At 37.4% G+C, this 19,913-nt stretch overlaps 1 protein-coding gene across 1 annotated transcript; it reads right to left on the reverse strand.

The window, feature by feature from the left end:
* Window positions 1-9: 9 nt before the first annotated feature.
* LOC125231134 (short-chain dehydrogenase/reductase family 16C member 6) lies at window positions 10-11,411 on the reverse strand. The gene is made up of 8 exons (XM_048136494.1): window positions 11,299-11,411; window positions 7,912-8,191; window positions 6,467-6,582; window positions 5,737-5,856; window positions 4,178-4,339; window positions 3,605-3,797; window positions 2,888-2,894; window positions 10-803 (listed from the first exon to the last, which is right to left on the reverse strand). Exons 2-8 carry the CDS (start codon window positions 8,180-8,182, stop codon window positions 701-703), a joined length of 972 nt encoding a protein of 323 aa, XP_047992451.1. The 5' UTR covers window positions 8,183-8,191; window positions 11,299-11,411; the 3' UTR covers window positions 10-700.
* Between the last annotated feature and the right edge of the window lie 8,502 nt (window positions 11,412-19,913).

Genomic DNA, 19,913 nt, shown 5'->3' on the forward strand with positions numbered 1-19,913 from the left:
ACATACAAGTAAGTTGTTAAACCTCTGTATTAAACAACAGTTCAGTCTTCTAAGTTAATCCTTAACTAACATAATTCCTCTATTTATAATTAAATTACAACATTCAATATTTCTTCACAAATTGTTACTCCAGATCCAAGTTACCAAATCCGTATCATCAAATGTAGCACTTTATGACTTTGTTATAAAGTGCAGAATCAACTTTGTAACCTGGCCCCGTAACCGAATGGCATTTCTGCGACGCGAAACGAAAACGAAACGCCGCGAACGGTAGTCTGGCTCTGTCGCGCTAATACGCAAGGGCGATAGAGATAGATAGCTACGAAAGAGATATTATCGTGAGCGTTTGTGCATTCGGCTACGCACGCTGGCCTGTCACAAGTTCATAGGCCTGCGATACACATGACTAGCTTGCACAGCTGGCATGCAAGACGCGTACAAAATACTTGCATGCCAGTCCATTTGCCAGTGATTTTGTACTCGTATAGCATGCCAGGGTGGCTAGCCGAATGGCACAATCGCTCACGAAACGCTCACGAAACGAAGCGCTAGTAGATATCTATCTCTATCGCGCTTGCGTATTGGCGCGACAGAGCCAGCGGCGTATCGCTTTCGTTTGGCGTCGGAGAAATGCCATTCGGCTACGGGGCCAGTTGTGCAAGCTATAGGCGTGTGTAATCGCAGGCCATAGTCTAATTTGTTAGTGGCCAGCGACTTTCGGTTTCCGTTTGAGCTCCATCATGGACTGGGGTCCCTTCATCACGCGGTGCATCAGGTCCCAGCACATTTTCGCTGGGAGTAAGCTGGAACGAAATGGAAAAGCTATGAAAAACTGTAACATGATTGATAAATGAGGTATGGGGTTTTTGTAAAGATATTTTTTGAAAAGTCTTAAAAATGTGAATCTATCTTATTTCATCTCCATGTATTAGGTGTGATCAAAGAGGATCGAGTATTATAGAGAGTTATTAGGAAGTGATGTAAACGTTTATATCACCATTTTATAGAGCCGCTATAGGCCTGGTCTATAACAGGATCAAATATGACTACTATAGATCTATATTATTGTATAATAGTGTTAGGAATCACTGCTATGCAATCAATTTGCGCTATTAAGGTTCCCGACAAGCCGCTATAGTTGTTGCGTTATACAGCTAAAAGGTGTTATTAGGAAGTGATGTAAACGTTTATATCACCATTTTATAGAGCCGCTATAGGCCTGGTCTATAACAGGATCAAATATGACTACTATAAAACAATATTATTATATAATGGTGTTATAAATCACTGTTATGCAATCAATTTGCGCTATTAAGGTTCCCGACAAGCCGCTATAGTTGTTGCGTTATACAGCTAAAAGGTGTTATTAGGAAGTGATGTAAACGTTTATATCACCATTTTATAGAGCCGCTATAGGCCTGGTGTATAACAGGATCAAATATGACTACTATAGAACAATATTATTATATAATGGTGTTAGAAATGACTGTTATGCAATCAATTTACGCTATTAAGGTTCCCGACAAGCCGCTATAGTTGTTGTGTTATACAGCTAAAAGGTGCTATTAGGAAGTGATGTAAACGTTTATATCACCATTTTATACAGCCGCTATAGGCCTGGTCTATAACAGGATCAAATAACCTACTAAAGAACAATATTATTGTATAATAGTGTTAGGAATCACTGTTATGCTATCAATTTGCGCTATTAAGGTTCCCAACAAGCCGCTTATAGTATTTTTAGTAGTCGTATTTTAACAGAAATTAAAACCTAACTATACCACTATTTTGGGATATAGTGGCTTTGGAAAACACTGCTACAGTATTTAACACTGTAGTAGTGATATGAATACCATTATAGAGCTATTTTGCTGTATAATGAAGTTTTCAGGATACGTTTATATAGCTTTGAAAAGCGTTAATAGTCGTTTTCTAATGCCTTTTATATCTCATCGCCGTATACGTCACAATTACTCTTTTATATCACAGAACTGTGGAATAATGGTTTCGGTATCTCTTTTAAAACACAATAGCGTTATAGCTGAGTTTACTATATGTTTTATAAAAAAAAACTGTTTAGAAGATCTTTCTATAGTAAAACATTGAAAACAAGTATTGTTTTCTATATAAAGAACTTATAAGTTAAACTGGATCATAGTTAAAGTCTCATGCAACCCTAATTGAATCCACAATGGCGGGCTTATGGCAGTGAATGCGTATGATAAGTGACATAGTCGAACTATAAAAGCATATGTTTTACTTCTTGGATCCATAGTAGAAACTATGGTGCCAATAATTTTATTGTATTAAATTATATTTATTTATTTTATTCAAAACAGGTATAAATCGAGGGCGCACTTAAAATACTCCATTAAACTAATATTCTTTTAACGGTAAAATTTCCATCGCATACCTTTTTGCAGTAATGATGGAATTATACGAAATCCAAATTATTTTGATTGACACTAACTTCACAAGTTCACATGCCACTTTTCATAAAGTTCCTCGTTTAGAACAGTTTTTGTTAAATATTACACACATTAAATTATTTTAGAAATTTCATTCATTCGCATTAAAAGGGACGGCAACTGCTATTACAGAACAAAAAACCTGTATAACGGAATCTCAAATGCTACTATAGCATAAATTGATACTATAATAGCGTTACTGTGTCCTCTATGTCAACAAATTAGCACAATAGTCATCATCACATCACCATTATAGACCTTAAACGTCACGGATGATACTGCTATAGCCCTATTATATCACTAAATGGCTGCATAATTGCGCCAAATCGGCTCTACAGTACCAATATAGACTATTTATAGGACTATTTAATGTGATTTAATTTGGTGCTCTCGACCACTATAGGACCAGAAATTGTTACTTGGATACTGTCGAAGTAAAATGTGTAATCACAGTGGATAGACTGCCATCTCTTGACACAGGCTTAAAACTTTTGAACCTCAGTTTTGACAATTTGCTCCATATTGTTAGTTCGATATGTGTTAAAATGTCAAATATTAATATGTATTAGCGTCATCTAGCTGAGCGTACCCCAAAGGTGTAATGCCATCTAGGCCACCGTACCTTTTTTGTATGGTACTGAGGTACGTTTTTTTCTTAGACTTTATCTGTCTATACGGAGTTATATATGTCTTTGGTATGATTGAGCACACGTCAAAAACGTGTACCCACATTGTAGATATCGCAAAGTTGTTACTCGTACAACACAACACAAATTTAATGGAGAGACTCATGTCATGAATGCTCGTATTCCCATCTGTAAGTCCGGCTGGGACAAATCGGAACACATGTGATATTTTTTCGCACCAATAAGTACTAACCATTCAAGTGGCAGCAGAGCCAGGCATGATGCAGTTGACCACGTTCTTCCGAATAGAGTCTATCATGGTCTCGGCGACATAGTCCGGTTCCAACATCGGCACGAGGCGTTAGGTGACTCCGTCGAACACCCACGTATTGATGTAGTGAGGCTGATTTTTACCGCACGGAGCCAGGCATGATGCATCAGTCTATCATGGTCTCGGCGTCCGGTTCCAACATCGGCAAGTACTAACCATTTAAGTGAGGCAGCAGATACCGCACAGCAGATACCGCACAGAGCCAGGCATGATGCAGTTGACCTCGTTCTTCCGAATAGAGTCTATCATGGTCTCGGCGACATAGTCCGGTTCCAACATCGGCATGAGGCGTGGGGTGACTCCGTCGAACATTCCCGTGTTGATGTAGTAGGGGCACACTAGCGTCGCGTGGATTGTAGTGTGGCCGTGAGCCTTGAAAAATAAAAATATCATTCAAATATGTCCAATGAAGGACAGTTCCTTTGCGATGTAAGTGTCAAACGAGTAGAAAAATTGTTAGCAATTACCGTTGCGCGTCTCAGGGATTGTAATTGCGTTGCCATCTTGTAAGATGAATGGGGAGTTTCTTAATAATTGCCACGATAATTGTGATGTGTTGCTTTTATTGCGGCAGCCGCACATAGGTACTTGTTCGTGTACCTACACTATATAATTAGATAAAAAATATTCCTTGCAGAAACAGTATTCCGCATTTCTTTTTTTTAATATATTTTTCCAAAATTTTACCAGCAGTAACAGCTGGCTTTTATTTAAATGTGGAATTTGATGGTAACATGTTGGATAATTCTTACCCTAAGTTCAGTGAAGAGGCTCTCATGGAAGCCGACCGTGGCAAACTTGGTAGCGCTATAGTCCGTACATCTGTAGGTCCCCAAGAGTCCAGCTACTGAGCCCACGGTTACAATGTGGCCTTTGCCTGTCTCGATCATCTCGGGCAGGAACGCTTTTACCGTCTGAAATGAAAGTTAAAGGATTTTAGAATGCTGAAACGTTAGTGACGGTGTCTACATTTCTGCCCAATAGATAACAGTATTTGTGTTATGTTTTAAGACTTTCTTTTGCAACTGAACAGTTGCAAAATAAAAGAAACACTGGACGATTTGATCGACGCCACTCAGAAGTAAAATGATTTACTATTTTGAACACGTACGCACTCTAATGCCTTGACAATACATAAGCCGTATTCAGATAGATAAGTATTTGTGAGCCAGGTACTCCTGGCCCCGTAGCCGAATGGCATTTCTGCGACGCGAAACGAAAACGAAACGCCGCGAAAGGTAGTCTGGCTCTGTCGCACCAGTACGCGAGAGCGATAGAGATATATCTACGAGCGTTTCGTTTCGTGAGCATTTCGTGAGCGTTTGTGCCATTCGGCTACGTACCTTGGTCTGATTTTGATAGTACAGCGAACTGCAGAACTTGCAGAACTCTATTCCCATTCTATGATAGCAATCTAGCTTCTGAATAAATGATCAAAGGCACCTAACAATCTCTACGAAATATGTATGATGGCAGGGTACTTGTCCGTCACTCATCCAGCAGTGTGAGAGGATGTTGACTGTGTATGTGGTTTCGATGGCCGTTTCGCTCAGATCCAGATCTCCCCAAACACGGTGCCAGCATTGTTGATGAGGACAGCCCCCCACCTTCAGACAATGTAGGTACCTAATGTCACGTCACTCACCCAGTAATTAGAGAGGATATTGACTTTTATGTGGTTTCGATGGCTGTGTGTCGCTCAGATCCAAACACGGTGCCAGCGCTGTTGATAAGGACATCTAGGGTTGCAAAAAAACGGTTTTTTTTCTGACTTGAAAAAAAAACATGAAAAAAAACCGTGAAAAAAAACAGTTTTTTTTCTGGAGTATGTTTTTTTTCTAAAGTACGAAATCTCAAAATTTGCAAAGTAGTTAATACTTCTATACGGGTTTATAGACTTAATGTTAACTATTAAACGAATTTAATCAAATAACTTTAATTTCTGGTCTTATAAAAGTAACATTTACGAAATCTGTAGTTGGTAGTTATCACTATTTAGTGTTGGCAACACTACCGCTACACACAGCATCGGGGATTCCCCAATAAACTTGTGTATACTGAATGTTAATTGAATTAAAATGTACGTTATTGTTATTTGAAACACGTTACAAGTCACGAAAAACCGTTATTGTCGTATTATTTGTTCATCTGAAAAAAAACCATATTTAGAAAAAAAACCATGGTGCTCGGTTTTTTTTCATGTTTTTTTTCACAATTCTGAAAAAAAACATTTGGTTTTTTTCTATTTACAACCCTAAGGACATCCACTTTCCCCACCTTCAGACAATGTACCCAATGTAATGTTACTCACCCAGTAATGCGAGAGGATGTTGACTTTGTATGTGGTTTCGATGGCCGTGTCGCTCAGATCCAGAAGGGTCTCCCCAAACACGGTGCCAGCGTTGTTGATGAGGACATCCACTTTCCCCACCTTCAAACAATGTAAGTATATTTGCATTAGGTGTAAATTTACATAACGATGCAGAATGTACTTGTACAATGTGTTTATTTGTGTAGTGACATGCGACTCTTCGCGTTTTGAGAAAATGCACTATGGAATGGACATACAGCTGCAGAAAATTCTGAAGGAAGAAGTGCTGCCTTGGATTAAATTGTACGCTTTTATGCCTAAGATCATGTAAGTGACAAACACTATTCCTTCCTAGCTGCTCGAGTGCCCACCGTTGAATACAAAGGGGAAATATAAAGGGGGTTTAATCAATCGATCAATCAATTCAATATCATTTATTGCAAACCATGGTATTACATTAAAGATGTTACAATACGAAGGAGGTCGCATGGCACCCCGGTAAGGTATGGCAATATGGGCAATTATACTTTAATTACTTCCTAAGTTATATCTAGATTATTCCTACATTTAGTCCTCTCCAATAATAAAAGGTCATACCCTCATATACATACCTACTGAACAACTTTTACTGCGGGACATTGTACGGGACCAACTCGAAATCGCGAAAAAGATGTACTCTCATAGTAAATGACAACAAAAATGTATGAAAGAGCCAACGAAAGTTTGATACCTCGTTCTTGACCTTTTCAGCAGCCGCATAGACGGTGGGGCGGTCCGACAGATCCACTTCGTAGCTGGCGATTTCGTAGCCCTCGGCCGTCACATCTGCGCACGTCTTCTGCAACCCTGGTACATATTCACAATTTTATTGAGTACTTTATTATACGTAGAATAATATTTCGGTGAAAACTATTCTTTGACCGTAGCTCAGCAATTCCCGAAAAGTTTGTACATTTGGATTGGATCACGTCTCCGAGATTACCAGATTTCTATACATTTTCGGTAACAAAAAAGGAAGGTTTCATACAAACTACCTGGGAAATTTTGGAAAACCTAGTGGATCTTGCTCAGCATCATGGACTCTATCAGCCTACCAATTTTTATCAAAATCGGAGACGTGATCCAAATGTACAAACTTTTCGGGAATTGCTGAGCTGGCTATTTCGTAGCCATCCGCCGTCACATCTGCGCACGTCTTATATTTTATTTAGTACTTAGGTAGTACTTAGAATTGAATAATGATTTTCGTGAATCGGCCGAGTCTAATTGCTTTTGCTGGTGGAGAATAATATTGGTTTAAAGTAATAAAATCCATACTTAATATTATAAATGGGAAAGTGTGTGTGTCCGTTCGTTTGTCCGTCTTTCACAGCAAAACGGAGCGACGAATTGACGTGATATTTTGAGATAGTTGAAGGGATGGAGAGTGACATAGGCTACTTTTTGTCTCTGTCTAACGCGAGCGAAGCCGTGGGCAAAAGCTCAATAAATATTACAGTAAGGAAAAATATGAATTTCTTTTCCAAAATTTTCTTTAAAAAAAACGACAATCTCCACTCACACGTCATCGAGAAAGCTCGTTGAGAGTGAGAAAAAAAAACCTAAGCCTACGGAGCCTTAGACATACGTACGTACTCGTACCTACTGAAAAAAAAAACATTGATTGTAGATGTTAGGTATTTATAATTTCGTATATAATTATTTTAATCCCAATGGATTCCGCCGCGTAGTTTATTGTAATTATCCACATCAAAACAGTCATAGACACAATTGACTTATTACCCAGTCTAAGCACGCGAGTTTAATTCATTAAAATTGTCATTCTTCACAGCCGACGGTAAAGTATCTCGGAAGTTATCTGTTATCTCTAATACGAGGAAATCTCGTACATATATCGGTTTTCTTGGTGGTTATTGTTAAGACCTCTTTTCAAAATGTCCTACATGTATACATACATATTGTCATACATGTGTATATACATAGGTATAAAAATAATCTCTATTTCCGCGAGGAGAGACGGATTTCCATTTGTCCTATTGTAATGGTGAATGCGTCATCAATATTCGTAGTCAAAACCGTTTAAACAACTTCACTTCAGTTAATATTGCCGTATTCATCGGTCGCAGTCTCTTCGACGCCCGTACGTGCAAATTTGAACTGAAGTGTCAAACATACCTTCTTTATTAATATCCCAAATAACCACCTTAGCTCCCATCCGCGCCAACTTCACAGCCAACTGCCGACCCACTCCTCCTCCACCTCCCGTCACCAGCACCACATCGCCCTTCAGGCTCTTCATAGGCCGTATAGCATTAGGCACCAACGTCCAAAACAGAGATTCCATTATGTAGTAACATGATAGGATGAAGAAGAGGACGGTGTCCTTGGCGATGTCGAAAATTTTCGACACCTGGGAGTGTGGGTTGATTTTTGTGCCTTCTAACATTTTCGTGTTCTGAAATGAAAGAAATACGTCATAACTTAGGATAGAGGAGCCGTTCGGATCTAGGTCCTAGGCAACATATCGTCACTACTTTTAAAAAATCTCGTATCTCACGCTGTTCCTCAAAGTTAAAACGCAGTAAGTCTATATGCATTCCATACATACTACTACAATTTTCTTTTCATTGACAGACGAAGATACAAGTTTTTTTTAAAGTAGTGACGATATATAAACGGGAAATGATTAAGTCTCCGAAAAGGCACCATTAAATTGCAGCACCGCAGAATCATAAGAGTAACTCATACACACTTATGCCAGATTCTTGAAAAGTTTTCACTAAGGATCTACCTTCTGCGATACACGAAAGTTGGAGTTTCACTGTCTGCCTCTCTTATGACTCTGTTCCAGAGTTATAGAGTGACGAATAGCGAACGATTTTGTATATTGCGGTAGACCCTAGAGTGGCGCTCTCTACGCAGAGTTCTGCGTACGAGTAACCTGGGGTTATGATTAGAACACAAAAATTTCAAAGTCGCCTCTTCACACAAAATTTTCATTTTAAAGCCACTCCGTTTTACGGAGTTTTCCCCTTCCATTCCCTATACTAAAAGTAAAACCATTTTAAATGTTACATTGTATTATCGGCTGAGTTAGTAAAGCAAATAAGAAACTTTTCGTGTAATCGGGCAATAAATATTAATATTGGCAATAAAAATTACATACATACATACATACATACAGTCACGCCTGTATCCCATACCTTTAAAAATTACCTTTAATTAACGGCTCTCGTGTAAATGTCTTCGTTGCGCAAAATTCTGTTTGTCGGGACTTGAATTATTTTAATTTGGGACATTCTGGGTCAACTTTTTCGAGTAACCTTTTATGAAATAAGTATTCTACGGACGTAATAATTGTCTTCAATGAGTTGTAATACTTGTAATTGAGTTTGGCCTGTTTCGTAATTTTAAAGCCCTTAGTGAACACACTTATGTTGACTTTAGGTACTTATAACAATTTAGTTGGTACCTAATTAATAAATACCTAATGCTTGTCGATATTTCGCTTGTCCTACTCTTAATAGCAGTTACGGTTACGATTTGAAAATACACAATTTGTCGTATGTACCGCATTTCAAAATTTGAACAAAAAAGACCAACGTAGAACATCCTGACGACTTGTCTGGCTCAGTCGATAGTGACCCTGCCTGCTAAGCCGCAGTCCTGGGTTCGAATCCCGGTAAGGGCATTTATTTGTGTGATAAGCACAGATATTTGTTCCTGAGTCATGGATGTTTTCTATGTATATAAGTATGTATTTATCTATTTAAGTATGTATAACGTCGCTTAGCACCCATAGTACAAGCTTTACTTAGTTTGGAGCTTAGTTGATCTGTGTAAGGTGTCCTCAATATTTATTTATTTTATTTATTTATATATTACGTACATAACTTTGGATGGATGGAGAGTATCTAAATAGTGACTGTGTATATGTAGAGGAGCTGTCGACACCTTTTCATAAAGCAAAAATTTAAGAGTGGTCAAATAAATATGTTGTTGCACGCGACGCAAGACCAGATTGCAGTCATAAATTCATAATAACACCTCTTTGTGTTAGTGGTTAGTTATATTGCGACAGACAATGTTGCAGGCCAGGACACCTAGGCTATAGGATTTACCTCTGTTAGGGCCGTAATCATCATTACAGAAATGATAACTAGAACTTGCCTGCGTGTCTAGAATGAGTAGAATGACGCTACGTGTGACCCCAAACTGAGGTAATATCCTCTAATTTGAGGTTTCAAATAACAACGAATAACTACAACTGCAATTAGGGAAATAATTACAATTGTCATGTCAAAATGTTAACGAGCTTAGCATTTTTGTGATTGTATTGCCACCTGCAATAATGTACAACAAAATATGCAAAAATATATGGCACGATCTTTTGGGGCTATGAATAGGTAGCCGAGACTTTTCTTCAAAAACTGCGTTAATATGTTTATAATGGCTTGTCGCTGTCCATACGCTACGGCGTTCTTTACCAAAACATGAGCACACGGTCGTTTGCCATCGACGTATAAAAAAAACTTTCATGGTTAAAGTTGTGATTGCAGTAACAAAAGTGTAAAATATACCTACTCTTGGTTTGGCAAGACGTGATTAGTAAGGTTCCCATTTTAATTAGGTATACCTACTCTTGGTTTGGCAAGACGTGATTAGTAAGGTTCCCATTTTAATTAGGTAATTAGAACTTATGGAATATTAAAATGGCAGTTCACTTTCGTATCGGTTTCTATTATTAACATGTATGTGTCATCAAAATACGAAGTTACGATCGGTAGAAGGTCAACTCGACGAGTTTGTTTATTCTTAGAAAGTAGACGAAAAGAAAGTAGGACCACTGTCGGTGTGCATGGAATTTTTTTATAAAGTGTTTGGTGTTTTGGTGTCCAACCTGAACTCTACGTATGTAATAGTTTAGATGGTGTTGTATGTATGGAGACTTGGCTTTTCAGGACAGCATAACAGATATTTTATTATAAATTACTTAAATTATCGCAATAAGTTTAATAAGTGACTTATCTGTTTGTATTAGGTACAACATAGGAGAAAAATGTTTTTTAATATCTCTTAAAATGTAATTTTTTTTATTGGAAAGCGGTCACCGTAACCTATGAACGCCTTCAACTCAAGGAATGTCACATGCGCGTTGCCAACCCATTAGAAGCTTGTACACTCCCTTTAGCTGTGTTAAGTACATAGCAAAAAAAGAGTGTACAAGTTCCAAGGAGGGTTCGGGTTGCCGAGGACTCAAAGGATAATTTACTAAGACTTAAAATTACACCGTACTAAATTACTCCGGGTGCAAGATGATTTAATAAATAAGTACCATAATATGCATAAAGTTATGTTGCTTTACATTTTTTGTAATGCCCCACGGTATCAATAATTAATACCGACCTGCTTAATAGTATTTTTAAACACCGCTTCATTCATTTTATTCCGAATCAGTCCCACGGGATAATTTTACTTTTTAAACTAATGAATTATACATACATAGAATATTTTTGACTAACTTCTAAACTTAACTGAAAATGGTACAAAATAAAATAATACCTTCGTCCAATTTTCTCCAATAAAAAATCCAAAAAATCGAACCGCGCACCGTTATCCACTCTCGCGCAAGTCCCGTGCGTGCGCGGGCGGTCTCAGTCGCGACTGGCTGCGCTTGCGACGGCTCACGAGACCATGGACAATACGGGAACCTACTTTTTGACTGGACTACACTTTGGGGCAATGAAAAGGGGGAGTTACTATGTGTTAATACATGGTAATTTATTTAAAAGGAGTAAATTTTCATTGATCTTGAGTGTGATATAGGTTCGATAACTGCGTTCAGTCACAAATTATTTAGGTACCAGTAGGCCTAGCACATGATGGCCGCGGGAGTATGTCGCCGCGAGATAGACTACCCGTCCTTATGTCATTAATACAGTTAGAAGAAGACGTGGCATCTATCTCGCGGCGACATACTCCCGCGGCCATCATGTGCTAGGCCTACTGAAATGATCTATGACGGTTGCAAGCGAAATCTTGCAATACAATAGTGCAATAACAATAAAAGAAAGAACTGCACTGCACCCCTACAACGGGTGCAGTTCTTTCTTTTATTGTTACTTAATTAGGTACACCTAGTACATTCAGTTTGATTTGATTTTATGGGTGTTCCAAAAAGTGAGTTTACGGGGTAATGAGTTCAAGTGAAATTCTAATAAATAGGTACTACTATTTTCATTTATTTAAATTAACTCCATCTAATCTTCGTTTCTTCGTCGGTCGATAAATCCATGTTGCCAAGCCTTATCGCCTGTTCTACTCGGAGTACCTAATCGAATTTTTCAAATCTTAACGGATGTTTACGTTACACCTAAAAATATTCTTCATAATATTCACGATACGAATCAATATCCTTAAATGTTGATTCATGCTCTTGATGTTTGATTGGAGGTATAAACGGTCAACTAAACAGGCTTGGCACTAAAAACAGGCGCGAAATTAAAATGTTCTACGTGAATGTTAATCCATGTCTTACGTTGATCGGAGGCAGTGCGCTAGCGCATTTTGCTCCACTCTCGGAACTTTCTCCGCAACGGTACTCGATGCATGGCTACCGTCTCCGGGAAACGTAATTCAAGGTCAACTGAGGACGTTGCCTTATTTGCATTACGATACATATTTTGATTATTGTATAACGTAAAAGTACCAGTGCTCGACAGTGTACAGTCAGTTAATACAAGTAGCGGATGAAACAACGCACCAAAAGTATCTAACATCTTGAATAACTTTTCTAAAATATAGATAACGTCACGTGGTAAAGGCCCAGGCCCCAGGGGGTCACGTGGTCTATTTGTATGACCCCCATGACCCCCCCCCCTGGATCCGCGCATGTAAGCAATGTTACTTTTACCTTATTTACCTAGTCTTGTTTATTTGAATAATTTTTTAAGATTTTTTGGCTGTTATTGTTGATTTTTTGGCATGTACTTGTTATTATTTAGGACAAATTTATAATATCCGAAAAACGTTTTGACGTGAGACCTACTGAATTAATTAAAGTAGTGAAGGGAAATCTACCATAATATTGGTCGATTTTAGTCCAAAGATATTAGAAATTAGTTCGCTTGACTAACCAATTCTCAACTTACCTAGAAGTTATTAGGTAATTTGAATATAAGGCTAAAAGGCTATACGTTTTATAAATACCTAGTACTATTCATTGTTTTGATTAAAAGGGTGAGTTCATGATTTTGTTTATAAGTTTTCTGGATGTTATTGAAACCGTAAAATAACGCACGTTGATGTCTTTTCCTTATAAAAAGGCAACACAAACAATCACCAAAGCATGCTGGCAAATGTTTGGAACTGTAAATGAATACTTAATTCAGAATTTTTAGGTAGCCAATGTCTTAAAAATCTCGCAGGACTACATTTCGCGTGTCCTTATACCGTACTTCGTTAATACTCATGATCTTTCGAATCATATTATTGTTTTGAGCCCTAAACCATACCCAGAGTGAATAATGGTATCAATAGGATAGGTGATACGAAAAGTAGTAAAACAGATTTAAAAATACACATTTTTACTATTATTAAAATATATGCGACATAAACGTTTCTCAATTCTTGTGACCCCGACCCCTGAAATTAACTATAGGTTTCGGCACACAAGGCACACAACAAATCACTACTCGTAAAGCGACCAAGCTTCGATATCCTATTTAAAACACAAAGCCTTCGGAAAAGAAATCCGCGGAAACAGTGATTCAAATATAATGGAAATACGGGATGTGACGATACTGACCGACGTATGCAACACGTTTCTTCACAACACTGGGCCTACCGCGAAGTTCCAGCATATCAAAAACGCCGTAATAGAAGTAAAGAGAAAGATGGCCGCAATTTGCGAATATTGTTGTCCACGGTAGGCCCTCTGTTATTGGGAAAACGGTGTAATAGAGTACGAAAATCGATGTAGTTAATGTGATAATCATTTGAACGATGAAACTAATGGTTGTAATGGTTGAGCGGGCTACTAAATAATGTGTTTAAGGTAAATCACACATTGTTTTATTAATCTAGTAGTACTTCCTTTGTTTTTACCTACTTGTAAATTAGTTACTCACTCGTACCTATGTACTTATTTCGCACGATTAATCGCTTATTAGCTATGTCTTTCAGTGGTGGTGCATAAGGTACTTGAGTTGAGTTTGGTTTAATTAATTTTTATTAATTAGTTACATACATTATCTAAGAACGGATTAAAGTACAAACTTATTTTCATGTTACTTATATGAACGATTATATTTGCAAGCGATTACGTGGGGAAATGTCACAGTTTGAAATGTGGTAGCTTTAATATACTCATAGTTCACGGTTTTACAAAAAGGGACGCCGAAAGCTACCAAAGCAAATGAGAAAATGTTGACAAAAGTTCGGCGTTTGCATTAGCTGTTAAACATGAATTTTATTTTAAAGTCGCCGTCAATAGAACTTGGGAACAATGTAAACAAACCTTGTAGTTAAAATGTATTTAATTTCCATTCTAACTCATCAGATACTGGCTACATCCATGTGTTATTTAATCAATTCATATCACATTATGATCCTCAACCTTTAAAATAATAAAATTGTGCTAAAATATTGATATTTCATATAATGGTTTGTTTACATTGTTGACAATTTCTATTGACAGCGATTTTAAACGATATATTCTTGTAAACTACTATATTCAAATTGAGGAATTAGTGAAGCCCTGGTGGCCTAGCGGTTAGAGCTCGCGTCTTTCGAAGTTTCGAAAAGAAAGTTTCGTTGACGTTGAAGGAAAATATCGTGAGGAAACCGATCTAATCCCAAGAAGGCCAAGTTACCCTTTGGGTTAGAAGGTAAATTAGCAGTCGCTTTCGTAAAACTCGTGCCAACGTCCAATCTTGGGATTAGTTGTCAAAAGCGGACCCCGGACTTCCATGAGCCGTGGCGAATGCTTGTGGAATAATGAACTTTAGGGTTGAAAATTAAATTTCTTGACTGTACATGGTTCAACCGGCCTAATCCCCGATATACGATCCAAAAGTTACTCAACTGCGACAGATTGCGTTTAAAGGCCTACGGATGCTCATTGACTATGCACATATTCATAAAGGGACACCAGAACTGTCAGCACGTGCCGTCGTCACCAAAAATATGTATACCATATTGTAGTTTTACCTGTTGTAAAAGTGTTTACATATATTTGAGATAAATCCTATAAGATAGCGCCATTTGTATGCAGCTCCAGTAAAAGCCATTATGCGAGGACACGCGTGTTCTGTACTTAGAAGTACCTAGTCAAACTCACAATCGCTTACGCTTCATAAGCGTATCGTAGCTAGCTCTCCCTGTCGCGACCTCTTCTCAAGCGACCCGAGACCATAGATTTAGAGATATTAAGCTAGATTGAGTAGTTAGTTAGAGTAGAGTAGTTTCTTCGCTATAGTGAGGGGAAAAGTTTTGTGTTACACTCGGGTGCAAATGTATTTTACTTCTCGTGTGTTAAAAAACTCGCAAGTTCAGGATTCTATTCTCGAACCACTCGCTTCGCTCGTGGTCAACTATAGAATCCTTTCACTTGCTCGTTTTTCAATTCCACACTCGGCGTTAAAATACAACTTTGCCCCCTTGTATAACAAATAACTATTTTTATATTCCCGTCCAACTGTAACCGCTATTTGAAATATGTTATTTTTTTTAATAATAGGCACGTTTTGTGAAACTGATTTAACTTTGATCATCTTTACTGACCTGACTGACCACTATTTGATCAACAACTTAATAAAATAATTTGTATCAATTTTTATTAATTATTATACTTTAAAGTCTACTTCAATTAAAACGATGATGGCGTACAAGGAAATGGGTATTTCATTTGTATAAAAAAATCGAAAGACTACTAATTGTTCAATCCTACTCAACAAAAGTACCTATAAAGAAGCACAATTTACATTTCATTATTTGTTAGGAAACACTCAGTATACTTATTAAACTTATTATCAAATTTTCCAACGATCATGTGTATCATAATGACCGGGCAATGTGATAAAAAATGGCGTTTAGACAAACTTGCTAAACTTACCATCAAATTGAGCAACGATCACGTTAATCACGTAGCATTATCATAATGACCGGGCAATGTGATAAAAAATGGCGTTTAGACAAACTTGTTAAACTTATTATCAAATTGCCCAAGGATCACGTAGCAGTATCATAATGACCGGGCAATGTGATAAAAAATGGCGTTTAGACAAACTTGTTAAAACTTATTATCAAAGTGCCCAGCGATCACGTAGCATTATCATAATGACCGGGCAATATGATTAAAAATGGCGTTTAAACAAACCTGTTAAACTTATTATCAAATTGCCCAACGATCACGTAGCAGTATCATAATGACCGGGCAATGTAATAAAAAATGGAGTCTACACAATGTTTAATCACTTTGCCCAATACAGCTAGGCATTATTCATAATGTCCGGGCATTATACATAATGCCCTTATTAATCACTTGGTCCATAACATATACAACACTCGTTATAAACATGCACCTTGACGTTAGGGGGGTGCACCGATGGGAACGATTTGGAAATGAAGTGGTGAAACAATGTAATGAAATACTTAGTAAAACAGCTATTAAATAATAGGTAAAATATTTTAAAACAGTCACACAATAGTGTGTAATATTTAAGGAAAACATAAGTCTATGAAAGCCACACATTTCTAACTATATATTTTAATGGAATTTGAGCGCTAACGTGTCAGATTCACTTGAGTTTTAAACTCTTTAACGGATAAGACTCAAAAAAATCGTGAATTAAAACCTAGCAATTTGTACTTACAGTAGGCATATTAGATACCATTTATCATGATCATGACCCGTATCTATTTTACAGCTTAATGTATTTACAATCTAATAAGAAGGTTACTTAATGATAGGTCTGATGTAATGCGACGTCTTACAAAGTAGCATTGCAATAAATGCACTTAGGTGACTTAGGACACACCTCGGACACCACCTAAATAGGACAGTTAGGACACACCTCGGACACTGGCGATCAAATATATGCTTATATGAGTGAAATATGACAGGTCGACTGTTCGCGTTTTTGACAGGCGGTAACTGTGAGATATCCGAGAGAGGGTGGGCGGTACTTTCAGCGGTGAGCGGGAGTGGCCATACTGTACGACGACAGGTAGGCATATTAATAAGTTTGTTAGCTAATAATATTAATTAATATTAATAATATTAATTAGTTTGTAAGCTTAAGGTTAACTATAGAGTTAACCTTAAGCTTACCAATAGGTACGCCAAATGTGACCCCATGTAAGGGTACCTGCGAACTAGTCAGAGTAGTCAGAGTAATTAAGAGTTTCATTTCAGGGGATCGATTTTTGAATTTCGAGCGCTCGAATTCGCCGTTCGAAAGTCTGTGGAAAACGACGTAATGCTATTTTTGAAAAAGGACGGCTAGTAATTTTAAAACTAGTGATAATGACCACTCGTTTTCGATTCTGTAATCGATATTATTTAACAAATTTCACGAAATAAAAAAATCCGCCCCCTGTTCTCAAAAATCGAGCACGTATCCAAATTTATATGTGCATATAATATGAGTAGTTTATGAAAAGTATTTAGGGTCATGAGTAATATTAACGACATGTATTGTATTTGTAATTAAATATTTATATTCCACTTTTTTTATGTGTAACATGGTCCTTCGACCGGATACTCATTATTTCTATGGTATAGTGCTTCCATCTATTAGCGATGGCGGGAACTAGAGCCGTTGTAGCCAGTTAGTACGCTACGCTGTTCAAGCATAAATCGCTGTATATGTGATGAGCTGTTAGTGCAAGAAATCTGACATAGATGGCGCCGCCGTGTTCATAGTCTGATAATGGGCAATGAAACAGATTACTTTTTTAGTAATTGTATAAACTACCTTAGACGAGGAATTATATAGTCAGTTGGGTTGAATCATTAACTTTTGTATTTTTCAAAGTGAGTTCCTAGAAATAAATTCCTCTATCAAAATTAAATCCTTGTGATTAACGTCTAGTTATTTTTTCCGACCTTCACAAGTTTTTTACAATGTAATAATTTTGTCAAAACCAAGTTAAATTTTAAATGTATTCCATCCTCATTCAAATAATGTGAATTTATTCAAAAGTTATAATCATTCAAAAAATAATCTTTGAGTAGATTATGTATATGTACACTGAAGAAGCTACTGTAATGGGTTTCTCTGTTTACCGGGATTCGAACTTAAGACCTCAAATTTCGTAGCAATACTAATAGTAGTCGTCTCCTGCTCGATATTGCTACGGATGCGCTACGGCGTAGCGGTCCCGCAAACTGAATGTGGAAATAGTTATTTTCCCCTCACTAGCTCGGAAACACGTGTTTTGTCCTTTAATACCAGCGGGTAAAAACGCATTTTATCCACTAGTGGGTAAAGTAATTTGACCTTGAATAAAGTCAAATTAACTGCTTTAAAATTGATAAAAGTAGGTGAATCTAGTAATAAAGATGATTTACCACCTGTGGTGGAAGCAGTGATAAACGCATTTTTTGCGTTGTAGTTTCCTCGTGAGGGGAAAAGTTTTGTGTTGCTTCGCTCGTGGTTCAACTATAGAATCCTTTCACTTGCTCGTTTTTCAATTCCACGCTCGGCGTTAAAATACAACTTTGCCCCCTTGTATAACAAATAACTATTGTTATACAAGAGTGCAAAGTTGTATTTTAACGCCGAGTGTGGATTTGAAAAACGAGGAAGCGAAAGGACTCTATAGTTGAACCACGAGCGAAGCGAGTGGTTCGAGAATAGAATCCTGAGCTTGTGTTTTTCAACACACGAGAAGTAAAATACATTTGCACTCGTGTGTAACACAAAACTTTTCCCCTCACTATAGCGAGGAAAGTACAACGCAAAAAATGCGTTTATCACTGCTTCCAGTAGTTGCACAGGTGGTAAATCATCTTCATTACTAGATTCACCTACTTTTATAAATTTTAAAGCACTTAATTTGACTTTATTCAAGGTCAAATTACTTTATCCACTAGTGGATAAAATGCGTTTTACCCGCAGGTATTAAAGGACAAAACACGTGTTTCCGAGCTACTGAGGGGAAAAATAATATACTTGAAGATAATTTGTATGTCGATTTGTTTATTACAAAATAAGTTTTAAAAATGAACCTAGTCGTTTTTAGGGTTCCGTAGTCAACTAGGAACCCTTATAGTTTCGCCATGTCTGTCTGTCCGTCCGTCCGTCCGTCCGTCCGTCCGTCCGTCCGTCCGTCCGTCCGTCCGTCCGCGGATAATCTCAGTAACCATCAGCACTAGAAAGCTGAAATTTGGTACCAATATGTATATCAATCACGCCAACAAAGTGCAAAAATAAAAAATGGAAAAAAAATGATTTATTAGGGTACCCCCCCTACATGTAAAGTGGGGGCTGATATTTTTTTTCATTCCAACCCCAATCGTCGTTATAAAAATAACGAATGTAAAAATAATGAATTTAAAAATATATGGCTTAAAGAGTACCTGTTTATTATAAATTCACTCATAAAATGAGTACTTAAATGGAATTAATAAAATTAGTGTACCTATTTAGGGAACAAATCATTTTTTTATTTGTTTTTTTAAGTAGTAACACTACTATATACATATAAATTATAAACTGAGAAAAAGCGATCAAGCCCACTGGTGGCGAAGCCGGGAATAGCTTTTTCTTTAGTGTATGTTATCTATTTCAGTTTATAGTTGACCTAATATATTGACAAATGCTTACATCAAGTGAAGTAGTAAATTAATAACAAACATTTGGCTAATTAAAAAGAAGTTAAATTAAATAATTTTTCAACATACAAAAATCTGAAGAGGTCTCAGAAAAAATACATGTCACGAAAGACGAAAATATTCCCAGAAAAAACTTCAACATGCACAAAGCCTTTGTGCGTATGACAATGTACAACTTTTTTACGCGCAGATACAGCGAAGCGTGCAAATCATGCGCGACTGGCCGCCACAAACCCTCTATTTGCCCACACGTCATACCGCTTACAAATTCTCACCCTTACGCCAATATTGTCATCGAGGTTAGGGTAGTCACCCCATGTCTGGCGACAAGGTCGTC

Source organism: Leguminivora glycinivorella, chromosome 11, assembly GCF_023078275.1.
Source record: "Leguminivora glycinivorella isolate SPB_JAAS2020 chromosome 11, LegGlyc_1.1, whole genome shotgun sequence".
Classification (NCBI taxonomy): domain Eukaryota; kingdom Metazoa; phylum Arthropoda; class Insecta; order Lepidoptera; family Tortricidae; genus Leguminivora; species Leguminivora glycinivorella.